The sequence below is a fragment of the Coptis chinensis genome, chromosome 5 (assembly GCF_015680905.1).
Source record: "Coptis chinensis isolate HL-2020 chromosome 5, ASM1568090v1, whole genome shotgun sequence".
Lineage (NCBI taxonomy): Eukaryota > Viridiplantae > Streptophyta > Magnoliopsida > Ranunculales > Ranunculaceae > Coptis > Coptis chinensis.
The window spans coordinates 71,331,014-71,350,316 of record NC_141460.1 but is presented as its reverse complement, the minus strand read 5'-3'; the positions used below and the strand labels follow the sequence as shown (position 1 = coordinate 71,350,316).

Sequence of the window (19,303 nt, the reverse complement as noted above, 5' to 3'; positions counted from 1 at the left end):
GCTTACGAATACTTCAAGTACTGCCTCGCTAGTGGCTCTGAGGGGAATCAAACTAGCGACCACTGGAGAGCAAACCAAAAGTTTGAATCATGAAACTTTCAACATCTAGGACCCGATTCTAGCTCCAGCATAATACCCATGGTCACAATTGCTTATCGAGCCCATTTATCTACACTGGGAGTCTGGGATCAGTCAGTGCATATGATTGGCTTGGTTTACATCCAATCACGAAATACAGAGAGGATGAGGAAAACATCGTATTGAAGAGTGGGGAAATGAGAATCAGTGAAAAGGGAAAGTCGACTCAATATATTTTAGTGAAACCTATACTTGTCGAAAACAAATTTAAATGGAAATCGCCGAATTAATAAGTACAAAAATAAAAAGAGGTTAGGGGGAACATCGTATTGATGTTTAAAGGCAGCTGAGTTCTCTGACGGAATCCAAGTTCGACATTCAACTACTAGAGACTAATTTATCCGACTGTGAGGTGATCTGGCTGACAACAAGAAACTGTCAACGGATGGTTTAACATTCTTTTGCTGGAACATCAATCCCCCCCTCTTTCGCTTCAAAATACTCCACAAATTACAACGGAAATTTAATTAGGGCCCTTGACAAGTTTCTGCTCTTGTAAATTCAACTTGAGTCCCCTCGATTAACTCATCAGTTGCTTCATTATTAGAAAGAGGAACATCCACAATGCCAAATTCAAATCTTCTGCGTTTCTCAATTGCAGCATCCACTCTCTTATGAAACTCTTCATCAGAGCATGCTAGCATGTAGCGCAGCTTGAAATTTAATCGGTCCTCAACGGCCATCTTGTGTCTTGGAAGTATTCTACCATCAAGGGAGTAACTGAAATATCTGCATATGCACATTCTTAATCTGTTAATCAGCTTCATATGTTTAAAATTATACAGCATAACGTCTAAAACTTGGAAAATTGACAGTCCACTGTAATTTGGTTTTCACGACCATTGGAATCCTAGGCAGGAATATCTGACAACCCAAATAAATCCCATGCAACTGTCACTGATAGTTTAACTGGGGGTGGGGACAGAACTAGTAAGTATTCAATAGAACATCAATTACCCCCCCACAGAATGAAAGGGCTTATGTTCGACTAATCTTGCGAGCTTACCAAAATGCACATGGTTTTCAGGATATTGGCTCCATCACCCACAAACACAAATATCCTGATGAACACCGAAAGGTGACACCAAGGATACGTTTATATAAACAAAGCATTTTAAAAAATATGTTAACTTCTGTATGAACTGTGATCACAACCTATAATATTACTAGTCCCAAGTTCTTGCTCTCCCCTCTTTTCTTTTTCCTTTTTTTCTCTTCTCTCTCTCTCCCTTTCTCTTTTATATCTCCTCCCTCTCCTTCCACGTACCGCAGCGGTTATCTTACGGTTATGGTTCCGCTCTCCCTCTCTCCACGTCTCGCAGCAGTTCCAGAGCGGTTGGGATACCGCGGATCTGATCCTGTGCAACCTGTCTTCCCACGCTATACCGCATCCGGTCCCGTTGTCACCACTAACCTCCTAGGTCATGTGTACGTCCTATACAGATGCCCTCTCTCGGCCCTATTGATGGTCCGCGACTGGCAATGGTGCCGAGAACTACCCCTTCTCTTTCCATACCCACTCTGCTAAATACTTCTTGTCTGACCCTCCCACTCTGTTCCCTTATCTCTTTCTCCCATCACGTGTTCCACGCGGCTTCCTCTATCTTGCCACGGAAAATATGGCGAAATCGAATACGGGCGCGCGCCGTATCTTGCCCTTCGAAAATCGAGATTACACACGTCCCCATTTATTTGGTTCTCTGTTGGTCAGTTACCATTTTGTCCCTGCCCCCTCAAATCCCGCTCAAATCTCTTTCTTCTCTCACAACCCTCAAAACCCTCAAACAGTAAACCCTCACCATTTTTCTTTTCAACTTCCCCTTCTTCAACCTCTTCCCCCGTTTTCCTTTCGTCAATTTCTTCGCGCAACCTCCGGCACGTTTTGGTTCTACGCCCTCCCTTGCTTTGGCCCTCTCTTGCTACAGGTTTGTCTTAAATTGTTTTCCTTTCCTCTCGTTATTTGTGCATTCATTGTTTATTTTGGGGGTTGCTTCCTCATTATCTTCTTTTCCTAGATTAGCGATCTATCTTTTTTTTCGAACTTCCCTCTTGCACTTTGTTTCCATTATGCCTTCATCGGAATGTGAGGTCATCTCCTCCACCCAATCCTCCGCCACCACATCGGGTAAACGGATCCTCTACCCCTAGATCTAGTCGCCAATCAGCGGACGATCGAATCCCCGACTTCAAACTCTACCGATCCCATCGCTTTGTTCCATCTACTTCGGTAGGAAACCTTCTCTCGCCATCACCGCCCGGCCCTACTACCGCGGACCCAATCTAGATGCCGTTAAAGCCGCTTACGGCATTCCTAGTGACATTATTCTCGAACATGTGTCTGGCGTCACCCACTTTCCTCACTTAGTATCACCGCTACGGTTTATCTCAGTAGCTCTTGTAGGGACGGATAGCGGCGGTTTACGCTTTCCTTTGACTCCCCTTGACGCCGAGGTGCGTAACCATTTCAACATTCCTCCGTGCCAGGGCATAGATAACTTCTGGTGTGTTATGTATGCCGCCAACCACTACAATGAGACTCACTCCCCCAAAATACAACTCCGTGATATCCTTGCCCACTTCTATATAAAAAAAAGCACTAAACTGGGGAGTGTGGGATATCAATCCTTCTGCACTCGTCCTCAAAAGAAGTCTTTCCTTCTTCACATCACCACTTCTGACAAGGTGTGGCATCAGTACCCGTTGTATGTGTCCGGTAATTTTTTATCCGCAGACCTCCCTCCGGAAGTTTCTCTGAGGCATCTCCATTTCCTAACAAGTGGTAAGTAAGCCGTTTTGAGTAGCGGTATTTATCTCTCACCTGTCTTTAATTTGTCTTTGTTCTTGGTGATGTAGGTTGGAGACCCGATTCGCGATCCCAGATATACAACGGTGTTTACTCAGAAATTTTCCAATCCCTCCGCGAACTCGGGAGTTCATAGTGTGAAGTCCTTGGCATTGATCCGGAAAAAGCCACTCCTCTGTTACTTGACCCTTCTCTAAAAGACATTGGCAAATACCAAAGCCCCTCTATATCGTCGCCCCAAAGAAAGAAAGCCCAAACCATCCCCACCTCAAAAAAGAAAACGCCCGTCTTACAAGTCTTTCAACTATACCACCAAAATCTCCCATTCACGAAGCCGTTGCTTTCAACAAGCCGCCGGCGCTAAAGAAGACTACTACCGCGGGACACCCCTTCCTCATTCCTACTCGTGTGGCTGAGTGGGAAGACGATTTTGCTCCTACTACCGCTCCCCCTTCTGCCACCGCAATGGATGTGAACAAGTACAAGCTTTGGGACAGCGACTCTGATGGGGATGCGCCTATTGACGTGTCAAACAAAAGCCCTCCCACCAAAAGGGCTAAAACTTCTTCCGCTGTTCCTCCACCAACTACTGGCCGCAATGAACCTCCGCAATCTGTGATATCTTCGCACCACCCTAGACAGGATTCTTCTTCAGCTGGTCCTTTAACCTCTGGTCCTGTCGAGGTGTGGCATCCCAAATTCAAGGCTAGGGACCGCGATGTGACTACATGAGACTCGGCTTTGGAAAATCCAGCCGTTGCCGCCTCCTTATTTTTCAGCTCTCACCTCCCTCGGGATCAAGCTTATGGAGATGCTGGTACCGTTGCTTCCCACAGGGCCTCCATTTACACTGGATGGGAAAAGGTATGCGTTATTGACTATAATATCTCTCCATCCTTTCCTTTGCTACTCTTATACCAATATGTCTCGCGTGAATTGAAGTCTAGACATCGGCTATGTCTTTGCGTGGCACGACCAAAGACCGTGGAGAACTTGGGACGCTTGCGCGAAGGAGATACACGGCCCTGATGGCTGGAAAGCAAGGTACGCCAAGCTGGAGAAGGATAGGGACGAGGTGCGGATCAAGGTAGTTAAGCTCCATAAGGAGCTCCAGGTAGCTGAGGACAGACACCGCGACTACGTAGCGGGTGTCAATTTAAAAATGGAAAGTCTTAGAGAGACGGAGAGGCTTGCCACTCAAGCTGCTGTGGATAAGGCTGTCAAAGAGGCCGCGGATCGATTCCGGGGCCTTGCTGCGAAAAAGATCGCACGCGAACTGCAACAACAACTTGATCAGCTTAGCGCTGCTGGCCGACTGCTTCCACCGCCTCCTCTTGTTGTAGAGACATCGTCCCTGGTAGAACCAATTGTGCAGTCTGAAGCTGTTGAGACGCCTACCACTGGTGTTATGACTCCCATCACCGGCGCGGTCCCTTCTCCAGTGGAGGCGAATGAAGATGCCAGCATCCCAGTCAATGAAGATGAAAATACTTCTCCTGAAGAACCGACTACTGATCCTTAGTAGTAGCACATGTCGGCTTACTTTCTTTGCAGATGGCCTTGGATTTGTAATAGTTGAACAATTATCGTTGTGTTTATGAGGAACAACGTCTTTTGTAGCTAGTACTTTTATATTCTTTGTGCTCTTTTTGCATTGTAATTCACTATCCGTCGTGTTTCGATTACGACGTATTTTTACTTCGTTATGCATGGAGCCATTGATCTATATGTTACTTTGACTCAATCCCTTTTCATTTGCATCTCCAAACTCCGTTAGCTAGACACTAGCTATGGTTGTCCCTTGTTATTTGGACGCATTGTCGGCGAATGGCTCTCTTCCCCCCTGCATTTACTATTTGTATAGTTTTTAAACAAGTTAGGGTTGCCCCCAGTTCGATTCGGACAAACAGTCCGCAAAGGGCTCTTTCCCCCCGCTCGCTCTTTGGTAGCTGTGAAGCTAGTTAGGGTTGCCCCCAGTTTGATTCGGACTTAAAGTCCTCGAAGGGCTCGTCCCGCTGGTTTTGGTTTTGTATAGCTGTGAAGCTAGTCGGGGTTGCCCCCAGTTTGATTCGGACTTACAATCCGCGAAGGGCTCGCCCCCCTCGTTTCGTTTTGTATAGCTGTGAAGCTAGTCGGGGTTGCCCAGTTTGATTCGGACTTACAGTCCGGCGTGGCTCGTCCCCAGCTTCGCTTTGTATAGCTGTGAAGCTAGTCAGGGTTGCCCCCAGTTTGATTCGGACTTACAGTCCGCGAAGGGCTCGTCCCCCCCGCGCTCTCTTTGTATAGCTGTGAAGCTAGTCAGGGTTGCCCCAGTTTGATTCGGACTTACAGTCCGCGAAGGACTCGTCCCCCCCGCGCTCTCTTTGTATAGCTGTGAAGCTAGTCAGGGTTGCCCCCAACTTAACTCGGATAACATACTTGTCCCTGTTTGGTTTCTATTATGCGTTGCTAATCTTGTTGGAAGGAATGCATGTTTATTTCATAGTCATAATAATAAACCATACAAAGAGTGCGTTATCGAATATGAAAAGACTGAACAAAGATCTTAGACATGGAACTTTTTTCAACATTACGATGTTCCACGGCTTATCTATTTTATCTCGATCGTAGTCTCTAATCCATAAGTTCCGAGGTACCCTTCTTCTTCGCGATGACATATGGGCCTTCCCAGTTTGGCCCCAGCTTCCCGTCGTTATCATTCTTGGTGGCTGGAGTAACTCGTCGCAGCACATAGTCCCCCACCTGGAAACTCCGTGGCTTCACTCGTTTATCATATTGTCTCGATCTGCAGAGTTCGATGGTATTCCTCCAACCGAATACGGGCTATCTCTCTCCTCTCCTCAACAAGATTCAAGTCCGCGGCCAATATTTTCTCATTCAGTCCATGTTCCACAGCTTGCGTTCTGGTCGTGGATTCTATCATTTCCACTGGGATGACGGTCTCTACTCCGTACGCCATCGCGAACGGCGATTCATTAGTGGAAGTTCTTGGTGTGGTCCGATACGCCCATAGCACATGACTTAATTCGTCCGCCCATGCACCCTTTCTCTCTTCCAACTTTCGCTTTAGATTGTCCATTATTATTTTGTTAGATGCCTCTGCTTGTCCATTTCCTTCAGGGTTGTATGGGGCAGAAAACCCTTGTTTGACTCTAAATGCTTGAAGAAATTCTCGCACTTTTTTCCCTGTAAATTGCGTTCCGTTGTCTACGATGACAGTATGCGGCAGCCCAAACCTGCATATTATATTCTCCCACAAAAACTTTTTCGAAGTGGTTTTCGCAACCCATTCAAATAACGCCCAATTTTTTGATCGATGGATTCAGACAAATCAGCCCGTGTGCACAACAAAAGAAACTCCTCAGTATACCCAGCCACACTTTGAAGCCGTTGTTTCAAGTTTTGGAGGTGTATCGGCCAAATTCATGACTATCAGGATGACACGTCTCATGGGACGGAGGTAACATAAGGCACAAGGGAGAGAGAGCATAGGATCCAGTCCGCGAAACATTAAAGGGACGTGGACTCCAGAGAGACGTAGTGGCAAGAAGGGGTTCAGTGACTCAAGAAGATGCAAGATAGTGAAACCGGGGTCAGGTGTACAATATCCAGTCCGCGATAAGTAATGCGAGAGGTGGACAGTTAGAGAAAAGGAGAGCGGTTACGAGAGAAAATAAGGAGATGAGAATAAGAGGGGTGGTTACGAGAGAGAGAGGAAAAGAGAGATGGGAAGAGAGAGAGGAGAGAAGGAAGAGAGAACTACGGCGGCACAGCTTGATCCCCCGGAGAGTCGGGGGTACGTAGGCAGCCCTAAACGGGTTCAGCTGAAAGGTTCACAAGAGAGAGAGTCTCATCTTCGAGAAGAGACAGAGGAGATTGGAGGTGTGAGGTTAAAAGGTACACCATAAATCTGGTGAATACCGTGGTCGGGCCGGCTGTAACCGGTAGCATCAATTCACCCAAGGGCTCTGTCATGCTGCCGTTGAACCCATAAAGATTAGTTTGGGGGGCTTGTAACTGGTCTTTTCCAATATTCATCTCCTCCACCGCCCCTTTAAACAACAAGTCAACTGAACTGCCGCAGTCTATTAGCACCCTCTTTACCAGATAATTGCCCATCGCTATAGTAATCACCAGAGCATCCTCATGCGGGGAAATTACTGACTCTAAGTCTTCCGGGGTGAACCTTATGCTTTCATCACCCATTACGACTCCTCGAACTAGTCGCGGTATGCTCACCACTTCATTCACTTGTTGTAAACTAGCTGTCTTTCTCATCTTTTCTCGGTGTGCATTTCTTCCCAGGGTTTCCCCGCTGAAGATGACATTGATGGTACCTAAAATCCTTGCCGGAACTTGCCCTCTATCGGCCTGGCGAACCTCTGCGACAAACTCCCTGAGCATCCCTCTTTCAATCATTCTCTCCACCAACCACTTCAAGGCGTAGCATTCATTGGTAGCGTGATTCCTGATTTTATGGTAGGCACAGAATGGCTTCCCATCTATCTCTACTGGCGTACTCCGCGGACCCTCAAAGTACTGTAATCCCTTAATCAGCGGCAAGATTTCCTCAAGCGGCCGATGAAGGGTCCGCTTTCGATTTCAGACGGCTTCCTCTCGGATATCCGCCCGGCGCGATCTCCGGTCCTATCCGGACCACGACTTTCTCCTCTGTACGTTCCTTTCCCTCTTTCCTCTTCTCTTCCTTTTCCCTTGCGGTCATCGCGGTCAACGGCCTGCACTGCCTTCCCTGCTCTCTTATGTTCCTTTGCATTTCTCTGCATTATGTCCTCGCAGCGTATATATTTTTCTACCTTGGGATACAGAGCGTGCAAAGAAGTGATTTCAATTTTGGGAACCGACTCATGAACTCTAGTTCCCACCCTCAAGCCGTGCTGGAAGGCTATGACCGCTGCATGTTCCTCCAAATTTTCTACCCTCAATGTCTCCTCCTTGAATCTGCACAGAAACTCTCTCAAGGACTCCGTTGACCTTTGTTTTATGTTGAATAGTGCCGCGATGTCAACCACCCTTCTTTTTTGGTGTATGAAGTGATCAACAAACGCGCGCTCCAATTCTTCAAACCTTTGGATACTCCGCGAAGCCAACCTGTAATACCAATCCGAAGCTCTCCCTTTTAGACTAGCGGGGAACATCATACACCGAAGCCCATCATATTTACTCTCCTGCCATAACGACATCTGTTGCCTGAAATGGTGCAAATGATCCGTCGGGTCCCCCCTTCCATCATACCTCTCAAATCTTGGCTGGGAGAATCCTTTCGCACCGAATTCCATACCGAACCGCCATTGGATTTTTTGTTGAGGCTTGCAACCTCCTTCAGCAGCTTGGTTCACGGTTTTTTTTCTGCAGTGCGATTCATCTCTCTCTCCTTCTCAATCATTGCCTTCACTACCTCCAAGGTGATACCCACCGTTTGCTCAATGTCCTGTGGCGGATACTCCTCGTTCTCCCCCTCTACTTCGCTGCTCCGATGATCATCCCGACCCGTTGCACCCTGCGTAACCTCTCTTCCCTTCCTTAACTCATCATTTTCCGTTCGTAGCCTAACAATCTCCTCCTGAAGAAGTCTGGTAGCATCCGCTGCCGCGTCTGATACCTCTTCTTCTCCTATCCTTTCTACTCCCGTGATCTCTCTTTCTTCGATATTTTCTCTCACCGTTGCTTTCTTAGGTCTCTCTACTCCTCTTTTCACTACCGTAGCCATTTTCTCTCGGTCCCCACAGACGGCGCCAAATGTATGAACTGTGATCACAACCTATAATATTACTAGTCCCAAGTTCTTGCTCTCCCCTCTTTTCTTTTTCCTTTTTTTCTCTTCTCTCTCTCTCCCTTTCTCTTTTATATCTCCTCCCTCTCCTTCCACGTACCGCAGCGGTTATCTTACGGTTATGGTTCCGCTCTCCCTCTCTCCACGTCTCGCAGCAGTTCCAGAGCGGTTGGGATACCGCGGATCTGATCCTGTGCAACCTGCCTTCCCATGCTATACTGCATCCGGTCCCGTTGTCACCACTAACCTCCTAGTTCATGTGTACGTCCTATACAACTTCAATAAAAGAACCTAATCCTTTGGTTTCTTTCAACTGCAAAATTGCAGCCTGCATATGCGAGTGTTTCCAAGTGGGTTTTCTCTCTGAGGGTCTTCTTGATTCTTGGCAAAGGATTCCAACTGAGAAACTTATCAAGATGGAAGGCATACGTAAACTAAATGTAAAATTCTTGTATTCCTCCTTCCAATGTTTTTGTTGTCTCGTTTTGCAGCTTTATTCTTTTAAGATAAAATGTTTGCTTACATGAGTTTTAACTCAGATTACTTAAACTAGATAAACAAGTTTTAATTTTAAGCCTATCTCCTCTGTACACTTATAATTCATAATACATGTATAAGACTAATACATGTGTTGAGAATAATTAACTGCGGAAACAACGTTACCCACACCAAACGGATCAATCCTACACAAAGATTGATCTTTCTCAATAGACAAGACTTCAACACCCTCCAAGCAATATCCCAACACTTCTCAATATCAAATAACAAGCATATGAAATAAAACAATCAATGTAAAAGAAGAACAAACCACAAGACGAGATATATCGTGGGTTCGCAATTTGCCTACTTCCACACCGCGAGTTCCAAGCTTTTACTAGATGTCCGAGTATGGCGATTACAAGTCTCTCTCAATTCACTCACAAAGAATGAACACTTAACTCACAAAGAATTGTTCTCTTGTAATCACTCTCTTTCTTGGTTTTGGAAAAGTTAGGTTTTCCAAAAAACTGATTTTGTTTTTATACCAAAACCAAAAATCGCGATTCTTGTAGGAGGCCATAAAAAGGACTCGAGCGCTGGGCGCTCCCTTTGAGCGCTGGTCGCGTGCCAAAATCATCGGAGCACCGGAGCTGGCGCTTTCTTTGAGCGCGGGTCGCGCTAAATCACTGGAGTCATGAGCGCGAAGTCGGCGCTCTCGAAAGCTGGCTGGGCCTCGATCGTGAGAAACAGAAATTTTTCTACATTCTCCACCTCGGTGAGGTTTTAACACATAAAACCGGGCGAACACATCCAAAGAAGATCACATCCGGTAGGAACACCTCCCGCCAAAGGAAGACTTCAGAAATAACCGCCAAGGGCTATGCCCACACAGGGCTCTTTCAAACATGTAGGATTTGGAGCAAGTCCAAACAGTGTTGGAACTTAACTCCGGTGACAACTTTCGTCAACATATCAGCAGGATTGTCATGGGTGTCTACTTTCTCAAGTGCTACATCACCATCCTCAACTACATCCCGTATAAAGTGATATCGGACATCGATATGCTTGGTCCGACCATGATGAACTTGGTTCTTCGCCAAATGAATAGCACTCTGACTATCACAATACACAACAACACTGTTCTGCTCAATACCCAAATCATCTAGAAGACCTCGAAGCCATAGTGCCTCTTTTTCCGCGCCTCGCCATCGCCATATACGCGCCCAAGTAGTAGATAGAGCAATCAGTAGCCTATAGCATAGACCTCCAACTAACCGGTGCACCATGCATCATAAACACATAACCATGAGTCGATCGTCGTCTATCTAGATCACCCGCATAATCAGAATCCACAAACCGGTGACGACATAACAAGTGCCTCCACCATAAGCTAATCCCACATCCAAAGTACCCTTCAGGTACCTTAGTACCCATTTCACTGCCTCCCAATGCTGCTTCCCAGGATTTGCCATATACCTGCTCACAACACTAACTGCCTGTGAAATGTCTGGGCGTGTGCACACCATAGCATACATCAAACTACCCACGGCACTTGCATAAGGAACATTAGCCATATGCTTTTGTTCCTCCACCGAACTAGGAGAGAACTTAGCTGAAAGCCTAAAATGCCCAGCTAAAGGAGTAGAAACCGACTTTGCATTCTCCATACCAAATCGAGAAATTACTTTCTGAATGTATTTCTTCTGAGATACAACTATCCGTCGCTTCTTCCTATCTCTGTCAATCTCCATGCCCAGTATCTTCTTGGCTCCACCTAAGTCTTTCATCTCAAACTCAGAGCTAAGTTGAGATTTCAACTTGTCTATCTCCACCATGCTTTTGGAAGCAATAAGCATGTCATCCACATAAAGCAGGAGATAGATGAAGTCATTACCACGAAGCCTTCTAAAGTAGACACAAGCGGTCATACCGCCGGGTGTACTCATGTTGCATCATGAATGTGTCAAAGCGCTTTGTACCATTGCAGGCGATTGCTTTAACCCGTCACGATTGACCGATTCAATTTGCATACATAATCTTCTTTCAAGAACGACAAACCCGCGGGTTGTCTCATATAGATCTCTTCTTCCAAGTCCCCATGCAAGAAAGCAGTTTTCACATCAAGTTGCTCTAACTCCAAGTTAAAGTGAGCAACTAGACTCAATAACACACGAATGGACGTATGTTTGACCACCGGGGAAAATACCTCATTGTAGTCGACTCCTTCCTTCTGTGAAAAACCCTTTGCTACCACTCTTTTGCCTTGTACCCGATCTTGTCGGACTCGGGAAGGACCTCTTTCTTCCGAACACCCATTTTCGCCGATAGTCCTTTTGCCCTTTGGCAATAAAACTAGGTCCCATGTGTGATTTTTATCAAGAGATTCCATCTCTGCTTGCATAGCTACCAACCAATCTCTCGTAATGAGCATCTCTAACAGCCTTCCTTGAAGCTATCCGCTCATCATCTTCGATATTCGGTGCATATGCCACTAAATCCACGACCATAGTGTTTCACCGGCTTCTCATGCCCATACTTGTGCACTTCTTTAACTTGTCTCGTGGCTAGGGTCACCACTACAAGTTCGCGGATGCTCATGCTCTTCTTCCTGTTCTTTGCGTGTGGTTCCATGATTTGGTACCTCATCATGATCCAACCGGTCATCTGGCGCATCGGACAACTCAAGCTCGGTAAGCTTGAACTTCTATGGACTCACCATTACGCCGCCTACTTCCTAAACTATCGAAAAGATAACACGGAAGTCTCATCAAAGGTAACATCTCTGTGACCGGGGAACTTGTGGTCTTCTAGACACCACAATCGTATCCCTTTACCCCATTTTGCGAAGCTAAGAATATGGCCTTCTTAGCTCTAGGATCTAGCTTGCGCCCCTCACATGGTAGTAAGTTGTCGATCCAAACTTCATCAAAAAAATATAATAATCGGTTGGGTTACGACCACACCTCATAGGGTGTCCCGCAATCTATGGGGTGGTAATGCTTGGTGACCTATTATGCGGGTAACACGCCATGGACCGTGCATCGCCCTAATACTCTTTGCCTGGGACGGCATTAGACAATAAACATCTTGCTCTTTTTCAAGCAAAGTTCTATTCATCCCTCTCGCCATTCCATTCTCTGTGGCGTGCTTACGATCGTCCGATTAATGCGGCAATTCCTCATTGCGCCGCGGAACTCTTGGAAAGGTCCATAGGTATACTCGATTACCATTGTCGGACCGTAATGTCTTTACCTTCCTATCGTCATGCGATTCTCAACCCTTGCCTTCCACTTCTTAAATGTCTCAAACACTTCATCTTTTCGATTTCATCATATACACCCACACATAGCGAGTATGATCATCAATGAATGAGACATAATAGCGGTTACCTCCCTTGGAAGCCACCACGAGAGGTCCCCAAACATCCGTATGCACATAATCAAGGATGCTGTTGTCGTTAATGCTTGCTTGACTTGAACTTGACTCTGCTTCGCTTCCCATAGACGCAATGCTCCGCGTAACCCCATACTTGGCTTCTTCAAGTTCTTCAAGAGCCCTCGCCACAACTCGGACAAACCCTTTTCACTCATATGCCCTAAACGCGATATGCCACATCTTAGTGCACTTCGGAATCATTACTACATGCACCCTTTGTTACATCGCCTATCACCGTACTACCAATCGAGTATACAAGGTTCCATATTTTTGACCCTTCATAACAACTAAAGAGCCATTAACAATATTTAGGACTCCACCTTCGCCCACAAATTTGTGGCCTTTGGAATCTAAGGTACCAAGAGAAATAAGACTTTTCTTTAGCTCAGGAACATGTCTCACATCGGTTAGAGTCCTCACTACACCATCATACATCTTGACCCGTATAGTTCCAATTCCTACCGTCTTACAAGCAACGTCATTACCCATTAAAACGGAACCACCATCAATGCTCTCATAAGAAGTAAACCACTTTCTATTCGGGCACATATGATAGGAACATCCGAATCAAGGATCCACCTTCGGTCATATAGTCTTGTGTGGACACACACGAGGTGAACTCATCCTCTTTAGAGCTGAAGCATAATTTGCCTCAAATTTTGCCTTACCTTTCTTCCGACCCCTCTCTTGTTCTCTTTTTCTTGGTGAGGACAATTACTTGCGTAATGTCCTTTTTCATTTGCAATTGTAGATCGTACATGTTTTAAAGGCTTCTTTGACTTGGACCTAGAATTATCATTACTTGAATAATTAAATGCGTGCATTTAATTTCCTCTTGCCACTAGCCCCCGACTTGCATCAATGCTATTCTCTACCCGCGTCTTCTTCATCAACTCATAAGAAAGAAGTGCACTCTGAACTTCGTCAAGATCGGCGACTTCTCTGTTCATGAATGTAGTCATTAGATGCTCATAGCTTTCTAGCAAGGAGAATATTAAACATGCCGCTGATCCTCATCATCCATCTTCATACCAACATTCAAATAATCCGCTAGGCGCCGACGGAACTCACTAACGTGCTCTTGCATCGTTGAACCATCGACCATCATGTACCGATAAAGGCTTCTTAAGGTACATCTTGTTAAATCATGCTCTTGGTCATATACATAGACTCTAGTTTGAGCCAAAACCGGCAGCGGTATTTTCTCCCATCACACTATACATGACCTCATTAGCAAGACATAACCGGATTGATGAACAAGCCCAAGATCGAACTCTTCCCAATCATCATTACTCATACTTTCGCTTTAGATTTAATCCCTTCAAAGCTTTGTGCAAACCTTGTTGGATGAGGATGTCCTTTACTTGGACTTGCCAAATCCCAAAGTTATTCTTCCCATTAAACTTCTCTACTTCAAACCTTGCGTTTGACATCTTGGGAGCCATCTTTCAAGTTACACACAATAACCCAAAAGCGGTTTCACCTCGAATTTAATCGAACACCTTGTCTACACAAATTTTTAGTACTAAACTCAAAATCCTAGGTCGTATACCTACATTTCGATACCAATTGTTGAGAATAATTAACTGCGGAAACAACGTTACCCCCACCAAACGGATCAATCCTACACAAAGATTGATCTTTTCTCAATAGACAAGACTTCAACACCCCTCCAAGCAATATCCCAACACTTCTCAATATCAAATAACAAGCATATGAAATAAAACAATCAATGTAAAAGAAGAACAAACCACAAGACGATATATGTCATTGGTTCGGCAATTTGCCTACTTCCACACCGCGAAGTTCCAAGCTTTACTAGATGTCGAGATGGCGATTACAAGTCTCTCTCAATTCACTCACAAAGAATGAACACTCAACTCACAAAGAATTGTTCTCTTGTAATCACTCTCTTTCTTGGTTTTGGAAAAGTTAGGTTTTCCAAAAACTGATTTTGTTTTATACCAAAACCAAAATCGCGGCATTGAATAGGCCCATAAAAAGGACGGAAAGGTGAAGGGCTCTTTGAGCTGGTCGGTGGCCAAAATCATCGAAGACCGCGCTGGCCTTTCTTTGAGCTGGGTCGCTTAAATCATCGGAGTCATGAGCGAAGTCGCTTCACTCTGGAGCGCTGGGGCTCTTCGATCGTGAGAAACAGAAATTTTCTCTACAACATGTATAAGACAACAAAGATAATTCTGAAAGTTAATCTAAATATATTTTCAGTGAAGGCGTTTTTACCTGGGGAACTCAATGAGATCTTGCAACGTGCAGACCATGGTTCTTCGCAAGTACCGGTACTTAGGGCGGAGAACGTCCAAATTGTATCTCAGCAACATAGGGAAATCGGCAATCATCTCACCCAGCTGTCGAAGTGAAATACCCAGAGATAAGAAGTACTTGACATTAACCTCTAGCTTATGTACAATGTTGCACCCAACAAGCTCTGGCCCCAAAGCTATCACTTTGCCAATGTCCTTATGCCTGACTCCAGCTTTAGTCATCAAGAAAATGACCTATACGGCAGAGAAGCTAGATTGAAATAAAGATGTGATAAGGCACAACAATAATGTAATCAGGAGGTGTGCATGCTAGATTCTAAGCGAGTAATTTGTTCTTTGAAATTTTTTTTTGATAAAGATTTGTTCTTTGAAATTACGACACAATAAAGTAATAGACAAAACTTACATGGGAAGACAATAGGTGAGTTCGCAATAAAATAAGTTACATAAGTTAGGCTTTTCGTTTTAATAGACGTTCCCAGGCTAATTTTGCATGCACCTTGATACCACTAGGAGTAATTCCTTGAATAAAGAAAAGTGTGTAAAACAAACTCATCTAGAATGGAGAACAGGTTTCCATTTTCTTTAGCAATGTATATATATAGGAGAAATATATCAAGTGTTTGATAGATTAGCAAGTTCAACCAATGGTTAGCAAAGAACTTCTGGAATAACCACGAAAAGGACTCCTGGATCAGTTTAAAAGTTTCCGCCAAACTCCTACGCTTAAGTATCTTCTTATACAGGAATTCTCTTAAACGGACATGTCCGTTGACGGACATGTTTTTCGAAAGCTTATATAGTGTCCTCCGTTGAACAAGTTACTAAGTCATAAATTAAAAAAAATTGGACGACACTGTATAAGCTTTCCAAGACACTATACAAGCTTGTCCGTCAATGGACAAGGACATATCCATTTAAGAAAAGGCCTGTTTTCTTATATATAATTGCAATTATTTAAACTTTGAAACGGGGACTGATAACTGAATTAAGTGATTGTATGACACAATAGTTGTAAAAGCAAAAGATGTGTGTGGAAGCGTTCTATTAATTATCCAAATTATATGCAGAGCACAGCAAAAGAAAAACATAATAGAATTACAAACCACTGGACGAATTTTCTTGTAGAGGCTATATGTTAATATGTGATCAATTCTTTTTTTTTAACCGATAGAGCTCAATTCTTCTCTGATTTCAATTCTGTCACTTCCTATGGCATTCTAAAGACAACCTCTTCAATTCTACCACCAAAACAAAGTTTTTCATAGTTTTTTATAAATCCCCTTCCAGAGGCAGAGAGCCTCAAGGATCTGATGCGTTTTCTTAAACACTGGATATGCCCTCCTATTGGTTTCCGACTTATACAGATGAGTAAAGAAATCAAAGATTTGCCAAGTCGAGGAGAGATGCTGAAGCAGGAGTTGGCTGGTAGTGCTTTAGAATCTCATCATCTAGAAATTGAGCATGGGTTGTTGAAAGATGGCAATTAATGATCAACATCCTGCTGACTTCTATGTCAGAGAGCTAAATAAGCAATTAAAGCCAGGAAGTCTGAACGTCATTGAACAGGAATTAGACTGGTATGATCTTACTATTTTTTTTTTCAAGAAATTAGTCCCAAGGCCCAATTTTGATGAAATTAAAGTCTAGATGACACGGTTTTTTGTCAGTAATTCACAACGATAAATTTGGGAGAAAAATAACTCACAAACATACTATTTCAAAATATACTATTTCAAAATTAGTAACCCTCAAGGACAAAATAAGTTAGCCCTGCCTTTTTACATTTTTTTAAATGTCAGTTATACCCTTCCGTGAAAATAACCCTCAAGGACAAATGGCCCAAATTTAAAATAAATATTTTCCGATTCTACCCTTTCTGTCATTTTACTATGAACAATGAGTGTTCATAAACAATGAGTGTTTGTACCTTCTGCTGGTGTATGAATAATGATTTATTCATATCCAAATAGGTGAAAGAACCTTATACAATATATTGATGTATAATGTTCATAGTCTACCAAAAGGACTATGAACATTGAATGTTCATACCTAATCAATGTTCATACCCAAAGACTATGAACATCCAATGTTCATACCCAAAGGACTATGAATATTGAATGTTCACTATGAATATTGAATGTTTATACCCAAGGACTATGAACATCGAATGTTCTTACCCAAGGACTATGAACATTCAATGTTCATACCTATTGGATCATTGTTCATAGCTCCAATAGATATAAACATTCATTGTTTATAGCCAATGTTTGTAATTGGGGGTATGAACAATGAGTGTTCACACCTGCTTAAAGGTATGAACAATGATTGTTCATACTACATACACCAGGTCGTTTCGTTTGGGTCGGGATGTTAATTATTTCGTGTCAGGAGTATACTTGACATTTCATCTACCCGATCCGTTTTTTATTTCGCGTTAAGGGTATACTTGACTTTTCATCTACCCGGTCCTTGTGAGTTACGAAAAAAAAATGTGTCCTTGAGAGTTACGTTTTCGGCAGTTTTGTCCTTGAGAGTCACTTCTTTTTTTTTTTATCTATCTTTTTATTTTTTACATGCCTATTGTGCACAGGGAAATGCATGGTTTCTCAGTTTCTCTTGAGCAGTTATACCTGAATTTGAATTGAATAAACACTTAAAACATTTCTTTTCGTTAGAAAACTCTGGTAAATGTTAGTAGTGTACTGCATTATTTAATTGATGTTGATAACTAGCTTTCAGAAAACCGCCCTTGGGAGAGAAAGAAAGAAGCACTAAAGAGCTACATCATCTACTAAACCCAGAGTTGCAATCCAATCTCCAAACACTGAGTGAAGTTGAGTTGGAAACCGAGGCCATCACCTTGGAAATTCGAAAGAGGTATCTGGACATTTTTATAAAATCTCAACTTAATTTCATCCCATAATCTTAAATCAAGTAATAAACCACACTCGTTCGTGAATACTACTTTATTTAGTTTATCATTTCTAAAATGGATCATACTTTTGAGACCAGACCATGTTACCGGGGCTAGGCAGGTGGAGTTAACATCGCCCACTTCCTAAAACAATCTAGAGAGTTTGACAGAATATAACAAGTTTTACAGGCTGCCAGTTGTTTCTATCAACTACTTTTTTTTTTTTTTTTTTTTTTAAATGAGATCAGTAACTCTTTGATGCTGGCGGGATTCGAGCCCCAGACCTCTGGTATCATCACCCAAAGGTTTTACCGACTTTACTAGTCGGCACCTCCTTCTATCAACTACTTGAGTTCTAGGCTCCTAGGAATTCATCTAAGATGTTTTTACCATTTGCTTCTTATTGCTCATAGAGAGGAGGAGCATTCTAAACTTTTTGGCGAACTTGAGAAACAACCAAGAGCTGGAACAAGGAAGTCCTATATTCAGCGAGTAACTGAGATTACAAAAAACAGCAGGAAACAAGATGCCGACATTGAACAGATTTTGAAGGATACACGGGACCTTCGGTTAGAGAGTAATTCTATCCAAGAGCGTCTTCATCGAACCTATGTCGTAGCTGATGAAACCATGTCAAGGTACGATGATAACTTGGACAGTTGGACTGTATTAATTTGTGGTACTTATTATGATTTGCAAGTTTACTTTCCATGGGAAAGATGTGTTCTTGTTTGCTGTACTACCAAGCCTCATGTGCAGGCTGCCATTGTGTTTTTGGTCCCAAGGGAAAAGCTAACTGATGAGCAACTAAACATTGCAGGGATATGAAGAAAGACCTGGTCAGGCAGCAAGTGTATAGACTCCTTACGACTATTTTCATGAGAGCTTTGGACAAATCTTTGAGAAAATCTCTATCACTGATAGAATTCGAAGAGAAGTGGTCGAACAAGAAGAGAAGCTCGCGGCAGTCTCTACCAGTAGTTTAAACATAGAAAAACTACAAGCAGACCTTGACAAAATCAGGAAGGAAAACAAGTTACTGGAAGCAGCTCCATGATCTTGAAATGTGTAAAACATTGAATAACTGTTATGTTTCTATCTTATGTCTTGTATTTAGCTACATTATTTGTGCAGCATTGTTTCTATCTTTGTGCAGCATTGGGTTATCAGTTATGACCACCATATAATGTGGGTTATTTTAATCTCTCCACACCTTTTGGGCACCTTATAACAATAATAAGGTTTAGATCTCTCTTTCTCTCTCTCTCCACACAGCCTAACCTTACAGTTTCACTACTAAGGTTTTGGTTATGCCTAACAATCTGCCCCCATCCTATCACAGTGTTGACATTAGAATTTGAAGAATATATCTAAGTATTGAATTTTATGATAGCTTTCCAAGTGAAGTATCACCTATGTTGCACGGACACAGACGCATCCACTCGGTTATATCTCAA

General features: G+C 43.4%; 2 protein-coding genes across 2 annotated transcripts; one reads left to right on the top strand and one right to left on the bottom strand.

Moving 5' to 3' along the window:
• Positions 1-286: 286 nt before the first annotated feature.
• On the bottom strand, positions 287-16,088 carry LOC147498700 (transcription termination factor MTERF2, chloroplastic-like). The gene is made up of 3 exons (XM_086559064.1): positions 16,036-16,088; positions 14,889-15,163; positions 287-867 (listed from the first exon to the last, which is right to left on the bottom strand). The coding sequence occupies exons 2-3, from the start codon at positions 15,149-15,151 to the stop codon at positions 606-608; spliced, it is 525 nt and encodes a 174-aa protein (XP_086415190.1). The 5' UTR covers positions 15,152-15,163; positions 16,036-16,088; the 3' UTR covers positions 287-605.
• A 154-nt stretch (positions 16,089-16,242) lies between these two features.
• Positions 16,243-19,068, top strand: LOC147498699 (uncharacterized). The gene is given in 5 exon segments (XM_086563321.1): positions 16,243-16,411; positions 17,659-17,809; positions 18,260-18,484; positions 18,667-18,721; positions 18,724-19,068. Coding segments are annotated over 5 exon segments (780 nt in total). The 3' UTR covers positions 18,904-19,068.
• The last annotated feature ends 235 nt before the right edge of the window (positions 19,069-19,303 follow it).